The sequence below is a fragment of the Leptonychotes weddellii genome, chromosome 5, assembly GCF_054177405.1.
Source record: "Leptonychotes weddellii isolate Sample4059 chromosome 5, ASM5417740v2, whole genome shotgun sequence".
Classification (NCBI taxonomy): domain Eukaryota; kingdom Metazoa; phylum Chordata; class Mammalia; order Carnivora; family Phocidae; genus Leptonychotes; species Leptonychotes weddellii.
Window position 1 is genome coordinate 143638112 of NC_138373.1, and position 19693 is coordinate 143657804.

Below are 19693 nucleotides of genomic sequence, written 5' to 3' on the forward strand. Positions count from 1 at the left end.
TCGGAGGGTGCCCGCTCACCTGCTGACCGCTTGGGACCGGCCCCCAGGTACTGGAGGTTCTGGGGGCGCCACCGCACTCACCCTCCGTGCTCCTCTTCGCCTCCCGGTAGCGCTCCCACAGGTAGCCTTTCATGTCCGGGGCCGTCCCAGGTGCTGTGCCCAAGGGCCGTGAGGGGCCCGCGCGCAGTCGCCCCCGGGCCGCACTCCCGCAGCCGCCCAGCAGGGCCGCCGCCGCCCTCGCCCCGGCCCTATGGGCCGCCGCCGCCGCCGCCGCCGCCGCCGCGGCCATGCTTGCCGCCGCCCTGCTGCGAGCGGCACCCGGAGCAGGACACCAGTGCCCTGCCCGCGCTCAGCCGGCTGGCGGGCGGCTCCCTGCGTCGGAGCACGTGGCGGCGGCGCGGCCCGCCCCTTTTGGCCGCCGCGGGGTCTAGCCCTGTCCGGTAGGGGCGGGGCCTGAGGCGGGGCCCAGTTCTGCCGGGCAGGGGGCGGGGCTCTGCCTGGCTGAGCGCGGGCGCGGGGGCGGGTCTGGGAAGTCCCTGGATCCCCGGGTTGGATCTTTCCAGTGCGGCCCATGAGGGGCAACTGGGCCGAGGTCCCACATGTGGGCTGATGTGTTTGAAGGTCATCTTCTTCCTCCGCCCCCACCTACTGCAGAGCTTAAAAAGGCCAGTGCCCCTCCAGGGATTCCTGGCTCGAGAGGGAGGCCCTCAGGACACCGCCACCCTGCTCCCGCTCCTGCTCCTGCTCACAGGGTTGGTGCGCCTGTCTTCTCTCAGATCTGCGAGGCTTCACCTGTTCTGTGCATTGTGGTTCCACCAAGAACAAACAGTAACCACCACCATGCGACATTTCTGTGTGGCTGAAGCAGATTTGGCTGCTGCAGGCAAGACTGATGCGGCCCACCCAGAACCCGGCTGAGAATCCCTGAACTCAGAGGACTTCCCAAGCCGTTGGTTACTGTGGTTACTGATGAGCAGGGTGTTCGGTGGAGTACAGGGAATAACTCTCAAGGCTGGCACACTGCCTGGGGACCACAGCGCTGTGTGTGAAATCGGGCACGATTTAAGACAACCCAAGCATTCACGTATGCTTACGTTGTTGGCTGGAGGGCTCGGAAGATGCTTCCTGGAACAAGGTGGCCTCTGAGTTAGACCGTTACAGAGAACAACTACGGTTCATTAAAGGCTTGCTGTGTGCAGTATCTCATGCAGTCCTCTCAGCAATCCTGAAAAGCAGGCGCTGGGGTTTCTGCCATTTTATACCTAATGAAAGAAAGGCTAAGAGAAGTGAAATAATTTTCCTGAAGTCAGACAGCTGAGCCCATTCTTCCATTTGGCTTGCTAACATAGTATGTAAGATTTAGTTGGGTGATAAGGTAGCCAATAAGTAATCCTTAACAGTCAGTGGGTAACAAATCACTGGTGAGAGGCAATTGAAATGCTTAAAATAGATACCAAATCCATGGACTCTGGGACATTAAACTTTTACTTTATGGTTTTGGTTTATTCCAATTTATCTTTTCTTATTCATGTTTCATTAAAAAAAGTTTTGGTGGGGGCGCCTGGGTGGCTCAGTTGGTTAAGCAACTGCCTTCGGCTCAGGTCATGGTCCTGGAGTCCCTGGATCGAGTCCCGCATCGGGCTCCCTGCTCGGCAGGGAGTCTGCTTCTCCCTCTGACCCTCCTCCCTCTCATGCTCTCTGTCTCTCATTCTCTCTCTCTCAAATAAATAAATAAAATCTTTAAAAAAAAAAAAGTTTTGGTGATAGCAATTATAAATTTTGTTTACATGGAAAATCAATTCATAAATCCAAAATAAACTATAGCAACATAACTGTAACACAATTAGAACTTTAATAACACTGCTTCAGCATATTTTTAGATATGGAACCCTGTGAGAGCAACGTTCTTCTACCTACCATACAAATGTGAATCACTTCAAAATTGTTCTTTTTAGCTACAATCTGTTACATTTTAAAGAGCTAAAAAATTGAAACCCTAGACTTTGATTATCATCACCTCTAAAAGTTATAAGAGAAAATATCTCATCAAAGAGTTCTAAATAAAGACAGCTAGAAAGAAATTACAGACAAGAAAAAGCCCGTGGTAATTTTTATACTTTATTAGTATCATTTGAGGTCTTCAACAATTTGGTTTCAAACGGAGGTCTTCTCTCAAAAAAACTCTTCTGGGAAATTGAACTGTAATCTGGGCTATGAAAAAACCACTTTTCTGATATGAGCTCAGATATGGATTCCCAGGGATTATTTGTACTAAGAGACCCTATTACCAAGGGATGCCGGTAAATGGTGGTGATTTGGCCTTTTTCACTCTTGCCTTTAGCTGACAAAATCCTGTGCCGTGAAAGCTTTACTACACCATCCATTTTACCCAAAGATAAGATCTTAGAGGAATAATCTTGCTTTTTCAACGAAGCTTCTTTCTCTGGGCCATTCCATAACTCAACATTATTTTGTGTCTTCCGTGGGGTCTTCTCCTCAATAGAAACGGAAATAATGGGTCTCAAGACCTTTTTCCCTTTTCCAGAAGCATATTTTGATTTATCTGAAATTGTATGAGATTCCAAGTCCATGCTTTTAGCTCTCTGTAGCTTATCTGCATTCATGCATATTGCAGAGCTCACTGTATTAGAACTCTGAGCACTGTGGTAGTTTAATTTAAGCAAGTGCTCCCATAACGAGGTGCCATTCCTAGAACCCTCAGAATACTGCCGGCTGATGCCTTGAGGCCAACATCTCCTACTCCTGATCCACTCAATTTCCCTCAGAAGCCTGCAAAGGATCAAAAATCGTCAAGAGGTCACATATCTAAGGTGAATAGCCAGAAGAATGTTTCTTTTTGAGACACAGAACAGAAACTCACTGCAGGATTCCATGGATTGATGAATGAGAAGATCCCAGGTAGGTCGCCCTTAAATCAAGTGATCTGTACAAATAGCCCACTGCTTCAGTCATGACGTGATGACCAGAGTCACTTATCAATAACTGACCTGCTGGATATTTGAAAATAAAAATATTATAATTTTTAAAAATTACTCCTAGTTTCACATATTTAAAAGAGAAGGGTGGAAAAAAATTATAAAAGATGGCATTGGGTGCTCACTTTGGCAGCATATATATTAAAATTGGAATGACACAGAGAAGATTTAGCATGGCCCCTAAACAAGGATGACATGCAAATTCAGGAAGCATTCCATATTAAAAAAAAAAAAAAAAAGATGGCATTGGAACATCATCTATTGTAGTATTCCTGCCAAAAAAAAATTTAACCTAAGTCTAATTATAAGGAAACAATCAAATACAAATTGAAGGACACTGAGGTGGGGAGGGTAGAGCAGAACCTGACCTAGACTCTTCAAAAATGTCAATGCCATGAAAGATAAAACAAGCTTACTTAAAGGTTCTAGGCTAAAAAGAAGACAACCAAATACAATGGAAGATCTTACACAGGATTCTGGATTAAAAAACAAACAACTATAAAGAACATTTACTAGAACACTCGGGGACATTGGAATATAAATTGCACTTAGATAAAATAGCCTTATGCGATGGTTAAATTTTCTAGGTTTGATCGTTGTATTGCGGTCATGTAAGGGGAATGTCCTTGTACTCGGAAAACACAAGCTGAAGTATCTACAGATATAAGTGTCATATCAGCAACTAACGTTCAAATAGTTCAGAAAAAAAATATATGGATGGATGTGTGTGTGTGTGTGTGTGTGTTTATGAAAGAGTGCAAGCATGGTCAAAATGTTAACAACTGGTGAATATAGGTGAAGTGTCTATGGGTGTTTATTATACAATGCCAGGTGCCACAGTCAGTAATTTGATATAATTCTCTAAAATGTGTTAAAAGTAAAAATATATACACATATATTTTACAATCTAATTTACTAGTGGTACTCATTTATTCATTTTACCCACTTACAAGGCTGCTTTAAGGAGTTGAATTTATACCCCTGGTTATAAACATAATGGAATGCCCCTGCATATAGGGTCAATCTGGATATGTGGCAAAGAGACTGCCAAGAATATTGGGGTGAAAACCACTGGCAGATGGCCCAGCCAGCGTCCCTGTATTAATAATAATAAGAACAACCGTAAATTATGTGAGTGTCATCTGTCAGGCCTGTGTAATCCTGTAAGGTATAAACTATCATCACTTGTCTTTTTTTTTTTTTCTCCTCATTTAGGTTTTTAATAGGACACACATCCACATGGTTCAAAATGAAAATGTATAAAGATATGAAGTAAAAAGTGTCTCTCCCATCTCGGTCCCCATCTGTGCAGCTTTCTCCTAAAACATGTGTCCTTCCAGAGAATTTATGGTGCATATCCATTGTCTTTTCAAGAGGAGAAAACTGAAAGAAGTTAAGTAACTTGCTCCACTTCACGGTAGAACAATCCAGGGTCTGCCTCATCCCCAAGCCCGTGTCCTCGACTGCTATACTAAGCTGCCCCTTCCCTCATACTGGAATGTTTTTCCTTCTGAGGACCAGCTGTGGCTTCTGCTTGCAGAAATGTTCTCTCTCTGTATCTCTGCTTCATGAGTCATAACCCAGGTCTCAAAATCTGATAGGGACTTGTAGCTATTGGCTCTGCTTAGCAATCTGTGGCTATTTTGCTTCTTTTTGAATTATTTTCATAACTCCCTATGATATTCCCAGTTAGCCCAATCTAGCACAGCAGAATGCACTTGTGAATTACCCTGCTCAGGACGGCCACATTGCATTGGCCTTAACTGGCCTTTCAAGATAAGATAAAGTGGAGAAGAAGAAAGCCAGAATGTCTCATGTGGCAGCTGAGCAAGAACTCATTCTCAGAGATCCTCCAGAAGCCAATAACCAAACCCCACGGAATGTTCATTCTGCCTCAGGCCCTTCAAGAGGCTCTGACTTGTCACACAGACCGCTGTCCTCAGCACACACTATTTCAGGCCTCTGATCCTCAGACTCCCTGTTGGCCACACATCTTGGCTCCCCAGGCCCCTTTACCCTCGGGATCCATTCTGGACCTGTATCTATAGCTTTGACCTCAGACACAATCCAATTCTTTCTTTCTGGCAACAAGCATCGTAGCTACCAAGAAAGGACATCCTTGCCTCAGGCCCAACCCCAGTCCACCCCATCCTCCCTTGGGATCAGTACCAGCTGGGCAGCACTACCCAGCCTGGTCAGTCCTCCCAAACCAGCGAAGAAGACAGACCAGGATGGGTTCATTTAAATTGGAGAGAAACCACTGAACCTCTTCTCACTCCAAGTCTTCATTCTGGAGGGGAAGGGAATCTAACATTAATTGGTTATTCTGCATACCTCACCTCATCATATCCTCAGAATAACCCTACACGCAGACATTATTTTCCCCTTTTGGCCAGTAAGACAATTGAGACTCAGAGAGGTTATGTCCAGAAAACAGGAGAACTGGGATTCAAAGCCAGTTTGCTGGGATCCAAGCACCATAACTTCTAGAAGTGGGTAAAGAGAACACTGTTCTCCCTGTTGCATTGGTTCCCTATTAGATTTTTCCATAAAAATATACATAGGAAGGAACCATCAGTTACCTTTTCCATTTTGTACTTGTGGACAGAATGTGAATCGGAGGTGGGAATAGGTGGGACAGTCCCACCCACTACCTTGAAAATCTGTTCTCAGATTTTAAGTGGTACGTTCTCCTAGTCCTCCCCCATGCACACAGTTTTTTACTGCTTAATATTTTTTAAAAAGTGTTGTCTTTACTATTTCCTCTGGAAAAAGAAAGCAAGATATTTTATCTGAAGACAATCCGCAGTCCTTTTAAGTATTCTTCTAAAGTACAACCTTTTCTAGTCTTTATTCTACTGAAATTTAAGCCTGTTCCTCATGCTTCCTCTAATATGTGCTGTCACCTAATAGGTGGTATTTTGCAATGCCAGGCCTGTGTTTACTTTCTCATTTGCAATGCAGATAGCTGTCACCAGGTAGCAGGGAAGATCTCAGGTGTTGGTGGAGGTCCTCAGGAAGTCTCTCTGAATGGCTCTGTGGACCCTGCCCAACAGTGAACTTCCCACCCCCCCACCCCCTCGCCCCCAGCCGTGTTGGGAGTGAATGGGCTGAGAAGTGAAGACAATCACTGTTTCTATTCTCCACCCAGAAGACGTGCTGCAAATGTGTAATGAGGAAGGAGGATTATGCAATATCTAGAAGTTCTTTGTTGAAAGTCTTGTTTTGTTCAGTAAGTATGCTATGTCTAAAGTTTCTTTGTCAGAAGTCCTTCAGTTTGAGAAATTAAGCTTGTTTGCTCATTCTTTCAATAAATGTGTGTCTACAAACATATTAGGGAGTGAGAAAGCTATCATTGTCTCAAAGTAAAAAGTTGCAATCAGATGTCTCCATGGGCCTTCAATTTCTGCCCAAAAGGAAATAATAAAAGAGGGTGGGTATGCATTTGGGGGTGGAGGGGTCCTACGCTCCACCCCTCTACACTGAGACCACTGACTAGTCTGCTCACAGGGACCCGGCTGCAGATGGCAAGCAGCAACCTCTGTTGTCCACCTCAGTACTGCAAGAGTTCACTCCAGTTCAAGGGCCTGTGCAGACCCCACCTTTGGGTAGAGGGAACAAATTCATTGTTCTCTTCTTCACGGGTTTTTGTCCCTACCACTCCACCAAAACTGAAGGTTCCCTGTGACCTCTGTGTTGCAATGGCCTCTCAACCTGGTGGTCAGTTGTCAGGCCTCTCCTGTCTCAGCTTCCATGACTTTACTGATTCTCAGCCTACCTCTAGAGCCCTTCCTCATCTTTGGTACAACTCTTCACCCCACCCACCCTTTAAATACTGGCATTCTTCCAAGTTCTATCTCCTGCCATCTTCTTCTCTTATATTCTTCTTAGCTCTTTCAACCATTCTATCAGGTTGAGCCACGAGGCATATGCTAGGGACTCCAAAATATGTTTCTCCAGCTTGGTCTTCTAGCTCCTAAGTGCAAGACTCATATTCTCCACTGCCTACTGAATGTCTCCATGTGGGTAAGAGATTGAAACTCAACATGACCTAAATGAACTCATCATGGCTCCCACCCTAACGCTCAACCCGTGCTTCCTATCTTGGAATGGCAACAACCTGGTCTACCAAGATGCAATAACCTATGGTATAGCCATAAACTGGGGGATACCTTTGTTCCTCCCCTCACCTCTCACATCCAATCAAACACAGAGCCCAGGTGGATTTACTTCCTAAATCTCAAATACAACCCTTTCTCTCCATTTCTACTGTCCTTGTCTAACACAAGAGACTGTCCAGTTCCCTCTCACCAATCCCATCCTTTATTCAGCCATGAGAACATTATATCTAAAATACAAATCTACTCATGACTCTTCGTGCTGGAAATCCCACAGCAGCTCCCCTGACAAATCCTTTAATATGATAGACCGGATTTTCCATGCCCTGAACTTTGCTTTGTTTATGTGGATCCATCTTGACTGAAATGCTCTTCCTCACTTTCTTTGCCAGACAAACACCTGTCACGACTCACAGCCAAGTCACATTCCCTGGAAAGTCTTACTTGTTGCTTCTTTTATGTGCTTCCCCATATCCTCTATCAACATCTGTCACAGCACATATCACATTGATGTCAGTTATTTTTATGTGCTTATCTTCTCAACAAGGCTACAAACTCCTAGAGCCCACAAACAATACAAAGAGCATGGGATTGACAGTCAGAGACTGGGTTCCAAGTTCTCAGTCTACTACTTACTAGCTGCCAGGGTTCGGAATGTCATTAGGTCTTTCTGAGCCTCAATGATGTTATTATCTAATTAATAGGATTCTCTGACCAATTGTACCAGGGAAACTATATAACATATCTGCTATTTTCTCAGCTTTAAAATTAGCTGAGTAATCTCTAGAGTCCTTTCCAGGTTAAAAAGTGTTGTAAGCGGGGCCCCCGGGTGGCTCAGTCAGCTAGGTGTCTGACTCTTGATTTCAGCTCAGGTCATGATCTCAGGGTCATGAGATCAAGCCCCATGTCAGACTCCATACTAAGTATGGAGTCAGCTTGAGGTTCTCTCCCTCCCCCTCCCTCTGCCCTTCCCCACCCACCCTGGCTTGCATGCTCTCTCTCCAAAAAAAGAGGGTTCTAAGCTTATGAGGGCTATTTGACATTCTCCTGCAACCAAAAGTATTTACAAATTTATAACCCATTCAAAATGATGAAACCTGGGGCACGTGGGTGGCTCAGTCAGTTAAACATCTGCTTTCTACTCAGGTCATAATCTCAGGGTCCTGGGATCAAGCCCCGGGTCAGGTTCTGTGCTTAGCAGGGAGTCTGCTTCTCCTTCTCCCTCTGACCCACCCCCTGCTCATTCTCTCTCTCTCTCTCTCTCTCTCCCCCTCCCTCTCTCTCTCAAATAAATAAAATCTTTAAAAATAAATAAATAAAAATGATGAAATCTACACAACAAGTAGAAAGAAAGCCCTTTAACAGACATGCCTTAGACTGCTAGATTAACCAGGGCCCTCCATTTCCTCTGCAAAACATACTAGCTGACACCCAGGTCACACCCAGCGCCTATAGCTAGTAGACTCATCTCTGCTGTGCTGACAGACTTCCGTTCCTCACTGTTTGGTTCTAGCATGACCAAGAGTCAACTGGGTTGTTAGATTCATTTTGGTAACTAAATTAAGTTTAGTATAAACTGATGAGATATTTAGTGTGAAACGAAGGAGAGTTGTTTTCTGTGAAAAACAGGCTGAATGCTTTGGAATTCTTTCAAATTCTGGGGCAAGGCAACGGTAAAAGGTTGAGGGAAGAAAGAGGTAGCAATCTGGAAGGATCTGGCATAGACTGCACCACTATTGTCTAAGGTCTCACCCTACAGAAGCCAAAACTGGAAATTGTGGGTGATGCATTTTGAGAAAGATGACATCTAATTCCCATCAGAGGACCCAATTATAAGGGGGGGGGGGAAGGTCTTGAATCTAAATTTAAAAGTTTGGGGAAATAATTACATTTATATGTTTAAGTTAAAATAAAATGCAGTCTGTCTATATCACTTGCCTGACCTTTTGAATTAAGGGACCTACCACTGTAGAGAAGAGGACCATGGCTGAGCTGAGCATTTAAAAATCATATGAGGAGAGAGAACTGACTCACCCTACTGAAAGTCACCCATCAGAGCTTTGGTTTAATTTCTTCCTTCTAAATTTGACTGAGATGGTTGGCATTTCTTTTTTAAAAGAATCCCAGGGAGAAGCAAGTAACATAAAGTTCATTGACCATACTTCTTCCAAAATAAATAATTCAGTACAGAACACTCAGCTTGATATAATGGAATATGAAAATCCATGTTCCCACTGAAATCATTTCTCAAAAGGCGGATTTAAAGCACTTAGAGAAGGAAAGCAGGAGGATGGCTCTGTGTCAGAGGTAGCTTGGAACTCTTATCCCTTACTATAGGGATAAAAGGAAGGGCATTATATAATAATTAAGGGGCCTATCCATCAAGAAGATCTAACAATTGTAAATATTTATTCCCCCAACTTGGGAGCACCCAAATATATAAATCAATTAATAACAAACATAAAGAAACTCAGTGATGATAATACAATAATAGTAGGGGACTTTAACACCCCACTTACAGCAACAGACAGATCATTTAAACAGAAAATCAACAAGGAAACAACAGTTTTGAATGACACACTGGACCAGATGAACTTAACGGATATATTTAGAATATTTCATCTTAAAGCAGCATAATACACATTCTTCTTGAGTGAAAATGGAACACTGTCCAGAACAGATGATATACTGGGTCACAAATCAGCCCTCAACAAGTACAAAAAGATCAAGATCATTCCATGCATATTTTCAGACCACAGCACTTTGAAACTGGAAGTCAACCACAAGAAAAAAATTAGAAAGACCTCAAATACATGGAGGTTAAAGAACATCCTACTAAAGAATGAATGGGTTAACCAGGAAATTAAAGAAGAATTTAAAAAATACATGGAAGCAGATGAAAATGAAAACACGATAGCCCAAAACCTTTGGGGTGCAACAAAAGCAGTCCTAAGAGGGAAGTATATACTGCATACAGGCCTACCTCAAGAAGCAAGAAAAGTCTCAAATACACAACCTAATCTTACACCTAAAGGAACTAGAAAAGGATCAGCAAATAAAGCCTAAAGCCAGGAGACAAAGGAAAATTATAATAAAGATTAGAGCAGGAATAAATGATATAGAAACAAAAAAACCAGCAGAACAGATAAACGAAACTAAGAGCTGGTTCCTTGAAAGAATAAAATTGATAAACCCCTAGCCAGACTTATCAAAAAGAAAGAGAAAGGACCCAAATAGATAAAATTACAAATGATAGAGGAGAGATCACAACCAATACCACAATTATAAGAGAATACCATGGAATGTTATACGCCAACAAACTGGGCAACCAGGTCTCACTTTGGGCTTCCATGTTCATCTCTGCATTGTCCAGTTTTAGCAAGAATCCTGCAAAGTCAGTTTAGCCATCCTCAATGTCTGATTACCCTGGACATCAGGTTCCTCATTCCCCATCACACCCCAGGTGTGCCTTCAGCCAGAACCCTGTTAGGTTCATTGAGCCAGAATTTCTTACCCCTGATGTTTCCTCTTAGTAATTTTCTATCCACTGACCCCCTCCCTGCTCCTTGGCTATACATTCCCACTTGCCCATGCTGTATTCAGAGTTGAGCCCACTTCTGTACTGAGGTCTATTTTCCCTTATTGCAACAGTCCTAAATAAAATGTTTTTACTGCTTTAAGGTGCAGTAAATACTTGTTATGTGAATGAATGATAACACAAGTAATTAACATTTAAAATACCCTTGGGGCACCTGGGTGGCTCAGTTGGTTAAGCATCCCACTCTTGGTTTCAGCTCAGGTCATAATCTCAGAGTTGTGAGATTGAGCCCAGTGTCTGGCTCCCCGCTCAGCAGGAAGTCTGCTTGAAGGTTCTCTCTCTCCCTCTGTCCCTCCCCCTGTCCCCCCAAATAAATAAATAAATCTTTTAAAATAAAATAAAATACCCTTAATAATCAGTGCTTACTTCCCTAAAAGTAAAAGGCCATGCAGCCTCCAGAGAAACTTCTGCCCTTCCCTCAACTACACAGAAGAATCTAAACTGGGATCTTGGGGCACCTGGGTGGCTCAGTCTGTTAAGCATCTGTCTTCGGCTCAGGTCATGATCCCAGGGTCCTGGGATCGAGCCCCACGTCAGGCTCCCTGCTCAGTGGAGAGCCTGCTTCTCCCTCTCCCTCCGCTGCTCCCCCTGCTTGTGCTCTCTCTCTCTCTCTCTCACTCACTCACCCTCTCTCTCAAATAAATAAACTGGGGTCTTACCCAGTATAAGGGTTGTTAGCAGAGACAAGTTTAATCTGAGTGACCCATGGGTACAGCAGGGCAAACACCCAATAACCAAACATCTGCTCTTTATTGTCCCCGTGAATTGTGTTCCTTTCCACTGAAGTCCCAGTTCTCCTCAGTTCAGGATGACATATATACCTCATTTTGCTTGTCTTTGGAATTTCTATGTCTGTGTGGATTCCCCAAATGTGCACTATTAAATCTGATTTTCTCCTGTTATTCTGTCTCATGTCGACTTGATTCTCAGTCCAGCTATGAGGACCTTTGAGGGGACCGGAATTCTTGCTCCCCTACAAGGGACAGGAAATTTGCTTCACTCTGAACTGGGAGACAGATTTCAGACAGCCTTAAGAAGCTCTAACTAATTGTAAATAATTTCCAAAACAATCTCCCAAAGAGAATAAGCCCACGAGAGGATCACGGGCCCCCCAGCCTTCTTCAGACTTAAATCTCCACTTGCCCACACGCAGGACTGCCTTCAGACCAGCACACCGCTGCCTCCTCCCAACACTGCCTGCTCTCCTGCTTCTCCACCTCGTGTCCCACCCTTTCTCACAGCCCCTCATGACAGCCTCCAATTTGTCCCCTCCACATCTTTCTTTATTCCTATCTTTGTTCATGCAGGTGTTCTGCCTAGAAGTGCCCCCTTCTCTACCAGTTCACACCCTCCACTTCCTTAAGGGTTCCTCCCAAGAGGTTTTCCCTGAAAAACCTCCTGCTACTGATCACTGTCTTCCTTTACATTTAAGTGTGGACTATTAATTCTGCAAAGGGCCTCAAAGAACTCAACACCCTTATTTTAAAAAGTCAGAGACGGACCCAGGCCAGAGAAGCTGTGATTTGCTGGGATCCCATACCTGATTACAGCCATGCGAGAACTCACACCCAGTTCAGTCTCCTCCCCCCAGGCCATGTTCTAAACCTTTCACATGTTACATCTTTTATTACAGGCTTGTTTTACCTCCTAACGAAGTAAGTAGCTAGTGAAAGGCAAAAGTTGTCTTTTGTTTTCATATCCCAGGCATACTTAGGACAGTCCTTCAAGCACAGGGAACCTTGTTACCACCTATTTGTCTGTTACTGCATCCAGAAAAGACCAAGACAGATTGTTCCCAAATTTAGAAGGTATGTGTAGGATGATCTGAATTGAAATACAGGCCATATGGCATTCATAAAATTTATGTTGAAGGACCTAAGGGACAACTTCAAAGTGATAGGCAGCCCACTGCCGAACACCCGAGGAACTGGCCCCACAAGGGAGACAAGCTGGAGACGAAGGGAACAACAGTAGTTTCATACATGAGCCTCCAATCCAAAGTCACAGGGCAGATGCCAGCGATGACTTGTGTTAACATCCCCGTGGGCAGCTTCATGCGGAGTGCTCCCAGGGGGCTGGGGGGCAGTAGGAGGCTTGTTTATCTTTAGAGAGTGCATAATTCTCCCAAACCACCCCAGATCTACAAACTAGTCAGGTAAGACAAAACATCCTTACAATTCCAACATGCATTACAATTTGTAAAGTGATTAAAATAAATGTGTACTGAATAAATAACTGCTAATCGTCAGTATACCATGGTTCTTTTCTTCCTCAATGCAAAATTACATCGTGTCAAAGGAGTGCTCTGATGACCGACGTTCCCTAACAATTTTACTACAGGGCTAAGACTTGGTTTACAACGGCGAGCGATGAGGAGTCGGGAGTATATGTGGCTCTGGATTACTTCTTATTTTATGGAGTCCACTTAAGCACATTCTATTCAGATAGACATTCTCTATTAAAGGTAGGCAAAGGGGATCCGGATATGCTACCCCAAAGCATTCCACATTCCTGATGACATAATATTTTGAGCTGAAGGCATTTGAGTTCTTAAAATCCTGTATGTGCCTAAAAGCAGAGTCCCCCAAAAGGACTCAAGCATTATAAATTCCTTCCCCAGGGCAACTCACATCTTCTCTCCTGGGACACAAGAAGCTAGCACCACACCTAGACACACACTGTTGCAAACTCTACCATTTATTCTCGTAAGGGTTCATTTATCTTTCTAAAAAATAATTTGCTTTTACCTTGAATGCCCTTATCTTTTCTCCACTTCCCTTTCCCCTGCTAAGCTAGGTACATAGACCCCAAGTCCTAACCACCCCTGGGGTTACTTGTTGCTGAGAGCTTCCTTGTGTAAGTGTGATGCACATGCTAATCAACCTCTTATCTGAGAGCAAACGAATATATTATACTTACATCATAGACTAGAAACCACAACTGGCAACAAACTATTAATACAAAGCAACCAGATTAGGTGTATAGTTCCTTTTGCATAGATTTGCAACTGTATTTTCTGGTTGTAAACAAAATCCTTCATGCACTCAGCCTGAAAACGCTTACTGAAAAAACACTGTACACACACACACACACACACGCACGTGCTCCTAAATCTATGGACTGAAAATAATCTTTCCCTGCAGATAGCAAGTATTTAAGACTTCTTCCTCCTTAGCAAATGACTAGGCTGAAAGCAATCGTGTTTTATTGTAAAACGGACAACAAACATGCACGCTGGGGAAAATGGTTGATTAACTCAGGGTTTCTCAATCTTGGCACTTTGACATGGACCTGGATAATTTTTTGCTGTTGGGGGGGCTGTCCTGAGCACTGTAGGGTGTTGAGCAGCATCCCAGGCCTCCACCCACTAAATGCCAGTAGTGCTCCCTGCCCCCCAACCCCCACCCCCACCCCCCGATCATGACAATCAAGGTTTCTCCAGACTTCTGTCCTGAGAGATAAAATCACACGGGGCTGAAAACCTGTTTAGAAGGAAGTTGGCCATGCCCTGTGGCAATGAGATTTCATGATCCCTGACAGTATTCCAAAATTTTTCTAGTCATGGCACTTGAGGTTTCTGGTCTAACCCACCGAAAGAAATAAAGCTGCCCACGGGCTGAGAGGTCTTTACCTGGCACACTGGGAACTCGCTCACTGGAGGCACCCCCACCCCCTCCCCGGGACTCGCAGCCCTGATCACCCCCACCCCCTCCCTCCCTCCAGCTGTGGCTGGCCTCCAGCCTGCTGTCCCAGCATTATCTGCAGTCCCCAATCAAACTCTCCAATCTCCTCAATTCCCAGGTTTGACAGCGACACTCCAGACAGAGGACAAAACTCACCGTGTGGCCCCATCTGCAGAGCAAGCTAACGGGGTCCTGGGCCAAATAAGGAGTGAGGCAGGGACGGACAGGGCCTGGCCACTCTGGTCTCTGGCTGGAGCAGAGTCTGGCAAGGAGGACCCCTCTCTCACGAGGCCTCTGGGGAGCTCGTCAACAGTCAGCCTGGAGGATGGCCCTTCAAGTGGAGATAAATTCCACCTCACCAGGGCATAAGTTTCCTTATCTAGGTGAACTGTCACTAGGCCCTTCCTCCACTGTAACCTCGTGGGCTGCACGTAAGCACATTCCTCTACAGCTTTGCAAGAATCATTAACCTTGTCCCCGTTTTCTTTTTCCCAGCGCTCGCTACAGGAACCAAGGAGGGAAGCTATCTGATAACGCTTGTTTTACAGACCCAAAGCCAACAAGTAACGCTCTGAGACCGTTGGATGGAGCCCAGATGTCCCCAGAGCACAGTATCTCTGTTTTGAGCCTCTCCTCATGAAGTTTCAAGGCCCATCCAGTTCCCACCCTGACCCCCGCATACCTTATTAGCCCCACATAAACTGTCCGTACGCTCAACAAAGACAAGGCAGGTTCAAGACGGATCTCTTGCCTTCCCATCGGGCTGCCCTTCTGATAAAAAAGCTTTCGCTGCTTCTAACCAGGTGGCTTAGATTGGCTAACTGGGCATGAGACAGATGAAACTGACTTTAGGTTCAGTAACGGTAGTGCCAGTGAGGAAGAAACAGCATTCACTACAAACCACAGGCAATAAGAACATTCTGGTGGAAGAAACTCAAAGAAAGGATGGGAACTTGTCCCGTGAAGAGAAGCAAAACAGAAATAATTGAAACAACAAGTAGCAAGAGGAGTGAAGGTACCCAACCCCGACCCTCTTAGGTTTAAGACCAATTTTTTTTCAATTTTTAACTTCCATTTCATTTAAGTTTTTAATTTTTATCTTAAATCAGAAAGTGCCTTCAAATCTCTGAGCCAGGTCTGAGGCACTGAGTCTTACATTCTATATGTAAAATCAAAGGTGGGTCCATTTGTGATTTTCAGTCACCGGTTAACTTTAGTGTCACGGGAATAAGCGTGAACAGGCTATTCCTATACAAACAGTGATTTAAACAGAATCGGAAGGAAGAAGGAAACCTATCCTGACAGGAGAGGGCTGTGGTTGGGCATCATGCCCCGCCAACAAAAGAGTGAGAGATGAGATGGAAAGACCTCCAGAAGATCTCTTTCTGGGGCCCCTGAGTGGCTCAGTAGGTTAAGCATCTGCCTTCGGCTCAGGTCATGATCCCAGGGTCTTAGGATGGAGGCCCATCAGGCTTCTTGCTCAGCAGGGAGTCTGCTTTTCCCTATACCTGACTCTCTCTGTTGTGCTGTCTCTCTCTCAAATAAATAAATAAAATCTTGAAAAAAGAAAAGAGGATCTCTTTCTGTTATGGACTGTTTCTGTCCCCCCTCCCAAAATTCTTATGTTGAAGTCCTAACCCCCAAATGACGGTATTTGGAGATGAGGCCCTTGGGAGGTGATCAGGTCATGTGGGTGAACCCCTCATGAATGGGATTAGCACCCTCATAAAAGAGGTGCCCTTCCTTCCACCATGTGAGGACACAAGGAGAAAAGAGCTGTCTGTGGACCAGGATGCAGGCTCTCCCCAGACACCGAGTCTACTGGCGCCTTGACCTTAGACTTCCCAGCCTCCAGAACTTTGAGAAATACATCTCTGCTGTTCAGGCCTGCCAGTCTATGGCATTCTGTTCTAGCAGCCCAAGCAGACTAAGACACATTCCTAATAAAGGAAGGTAAACAAGTAGCTTATAAAGTTGAAAGTCGGGGCACCTGGGAGGCTCAGTCGTTAAGTGTCTGCTTTCGGCTCAGGTCATGATCCCAGAGTCCTGGGATCAAGCCCCGCATCGGGCTCCCTGTTCGGCGGGAAGCCTGCTTCTCCCTCTCCCAATCCCCCTGCTTGTTCCCTCTCTCACTGTGTCACTCTCTGCCAAATAAATAAATTTAAAAAAAAAGTTGAAAGTCTGTGGAACAGGAGTTGTCTGCTTCAAAAATAAAGACATTTTAAAAATAAGCAAAGTATGCAGGTCAAAGGGAAAAGTCACCCGCTTCTAATAGAAACACATCAGCAATTACCTAATTTACACAAGGTATCACTGAGGCTAATGCTCAGCTGCTTCCTGACGAGTGAGGAGTTGGTGAAAGTCCCCGCATTTTCCTTTATTTGTATCACTTGTTTATAATATTCAATTGCTTGCTTCTTTTGGAATCTGGAAAAGAGAAATTTAATTAAAGTTTTGCATCCAAGAAGCACTGCATTCATTCATTCAACAAACATTCAGGGCTGGGGCTCAAGGATGAGTAAGACTAATCCTTGCCCTCAGAGAACTTCCCAAGGTTGGAGCAGAGGCTGAAGAGTGAAACAAAGGACCAGCCACTCATGAAGGGCACTGCCTGCGAACCTAAGGGTTTTGGACTTTAACAGTGAGGAGTTTTCATTATGAGAATGATGTGATCCAACGTGCACGTTAGAAAATTCGCCTGCCTGGAAGTGTGGAGGGGAAACTGAGGCGAGTTAGTCCACGGAAGCATGAGGTTCTGAGCAGATGCCGTGGGCCCAGATGAGACAGACCTGCCGAGGCTGCACGCCACATTGAATGCTGTGGGCCCAGTGCTGGGATCGCTGGGTTATCGCTGTGCTCGCAGTAGAGTGACTTGGTTAGGAGCCTGAGCTCTCAGGTCAGGCGGGCTTGGTAGCCGTTAGTGAGGCAGAGACGCTCTGCAATCAGACGCCCTGGGTGCTGATCCCGGCTCTACCACCTAAAAGCTGGGCGAGCATTCTAATCTCCTGAACCTCAGCTTTCTCACATTCAAAATGAGAATAACAAATTGTTTGGAGGATTCAATGAGAAAAATGCACGTAATGTCTTTAGCATAGTGACTGATATAAATACAATTAAGATGACGCCATGGCGTCCACACTGGGTGAAACGGGAGAAAATGCATTTCATCAGGAAGAGGGGGTGGATGTGCTTGGTCTTGAGAACGTGGACTCGGAAATGCCCAAATACTCAAGTGGAGACATCCAGTAGATAATGGAGGACTGAGAAGGCCATGGAGACGAGAAGCCAGCACGTCATGCTGAAGCCCTCGCACAGGTAAGGTTGAGGTGCTAAGACTGAGACCAGATCCAAGCACAGCATCCATGAACCGAACCCAAGACAGTGCCACCATTTGGACAAGAGTCAGAGAGGGAGGGAGGGAGAGAGAGGAAACCCACAAAAGAAACTGAGCAGCGATCATCAGAAAAGAGAGTCAGGAGGGAGGGTATCTCAGGAACCAGGAGAGGGTTGTTTCGGGACTTCAGCAGGAGAAGCCCAGCAAGATCAAAAAGTACAAAGGGACACATTTAACATGTTCCTGATGACTTTCGCTGGAGTAGACAAAATGGAGCTGGGTAGAGGTAGAAGTTAAATGACAGTAAATGGGAAGGGAGGAAGAAACTTGAGCTTGAAGAGGTGGCTGATGAATGGATACAAAGTCAAGAAAGAGTAGATGGCATTTATTTTACTGAAAGAGTAGATGGCATTTATTTTACTGAGAACATACTACTGTTTCTCTTAATCAGTTTATTCATTCCTCTCCGTCCTGTTTTTTGGTTTTTTTTTAAATTTGACCTCATTTATCCAGCCCTCCCCATCCCCAAGCTACAAGGCCCTCAGGATCCCACGGATCATTTCTGTAGTGTGTGAGAGCTGTCACAAGGGCCCCTGGCCACCAGGACAAAGGGTCTACACCTGTGTGAGAGGTGAGTCAAGCTGCACAGCAAAATATCTCCTGGTCTTAACTAATGTTAAGAAAGATGTGGTCACCTAAGGAGAAAGGCCTTCCATTGTTTCAGAAGGTTGACCATTGCCAGTGAGGGCTCAGGTCGTCTGCCACAGAGGCCATCCCTATGGAATGGACGAGCAATACTAAGCGTCTGTGATTCACACCCCACCAGCTCTGGATTTGCGGTGGGGCAGCCCAGGCAGCCAAGATGACTCAGACAGTATGCTATGTGTTTAGATTTTTCTTTCACGAGGCAATGGTTCTACTGTCACGCTTATTGCTTCTGTAAAGAGGAGTCCTGTCTCTGTTCACTGTGCTGGTCTTAAGAGGAACAGAAGGAGGCTTATCTGGTATCCAGTGTCTAAAAAATTATCTGGCGGGGAGCAAAATAGTGATACTAAGAACTCAATTTAATGAACTCTTTTGGTATGTGTCAGGCATTCTGCTAAGCACTTTACATACGGGAACCCTTAGTCCTCACAACCATCCTGTGAGCAAGATACTATCCCCACTTTCATTTTACCAATGAAGAAATGAATGAGACACCAAGATGTTAAGTTCTCGCTGTTACTAATTTGAACCCAGGCACTCAGACCCCAGAGCCCACCATGTCCCCACTACTATATAGTACCTGTAATTTTACCCTTACACACTCCCTTATTTGGGCTACTTTTTTTACAGGTAAATACTCTTAGAAAGGCTAAATATGGATTTGCACTTAAGTGTTAGAAATTAGCAACATCACATTTCTCCTGGGAGCAAATGCATGCAGGAAGAGGTTACCTTCCTGGGGAGAGGTAAGAGGGCAAGTGGAAAGCCGAAAATGAAAAGCAAGACAGGGAACAGAGAGCAGAGGGACAGAAACTACTAAAACAAAACTTCACAACTTCATAATTTAACCTAGAGCGTCCCCTGCCTTTCAGTCGGCTGACGGGGCTAGGAAAGGGTATGAGCTGGAGCCAAAGGAAGGGGGTGGTGCATCTGTCTCTCTGGACTCACAAAGACCCTTCTCTCTACCAACCTGTTGAGAGAAGTGGTCGGACCCTGCAGATGCTAACACTGATGGCATCCATAGATAATACCTACAACCCTCTCTTTTTTTTTTTTTTAATTTTTTTATTCTTATGTTAATCCCCATACATTACATCATTAGTTTTTGATGCAGTGTTCCATGATTCATTGGTTTTTTTTGTTTTTTTGTTTTTTTTTTTTAAAGATTTTATTTATTTATTCATGAGAGACAGAGAGAGAGGTAGAGGGAGAAGCAGGCTCCCAAGGAACAGGGAGCCCGATGTGGGACTCGATCCCAG

At 44.8% G+C, this 19693-nt stretch overlaps 2 protein-coding genes and 1 non-coding gene across 3 annotated transcripts in view; 1 reads left to right on the plus strand and 2 right to left on the minus strand.

Annotated features, from left to right (window-relative positions):
• The window catches only part of NT5DC3 (5'-nucleotidase domain containing 3), a 56181-nt gene extending 55877 nt beyond the window's left edge, over positions 1–304 (minus strand). Inside the window, exon 1 of the mRNA XM_081822312.1 lies at positions 82–304. Coding sequence (XP_081678438.1) covers positions 82–289 — 208 coding nt within the window. The 5' untranslated portion in view covers positions 290–304. The remainder of the gene's footprint in view (positions 1–81) is intronic.
• A 1793-nt stretch (positions 305–2097) lies between these two features.
• The window catches only part of LOC102750641 (putative tetratricopeptide repeat protein 41), a 76068-nt gene continuing 58472 nt past the window's right edge, over positions 2098–19693 (minus strand). Inside the window, exons 13-15 of the mRNA XM_081822306.1 lie at positions 16689–16822; positions 2882–3011; positions 2098–2790 (exon numbers count right to left, since the gene is read on the minus strand). Coding sequence (XP_081678432.1) covers positions 2112–2790; positions 2882–3011; positions 16689–16822 — 943 coding nt within the window. The 3' untranslated portion in view covers positions 2098–2111. The remainder of the gene's footprint in view (positions 2791–2881; positions 3012–16688; positions 16823–19693) is intronic.
• LOC115943243 (U6 spliceosomal RNA) lies at positions 3114–3221 on the plus strand. Its single transcript, XR_004077844.2, has one exon. It is a non-coding gene; the product is annotated as a U6 spliceosomal RNA (small nuclear RNA).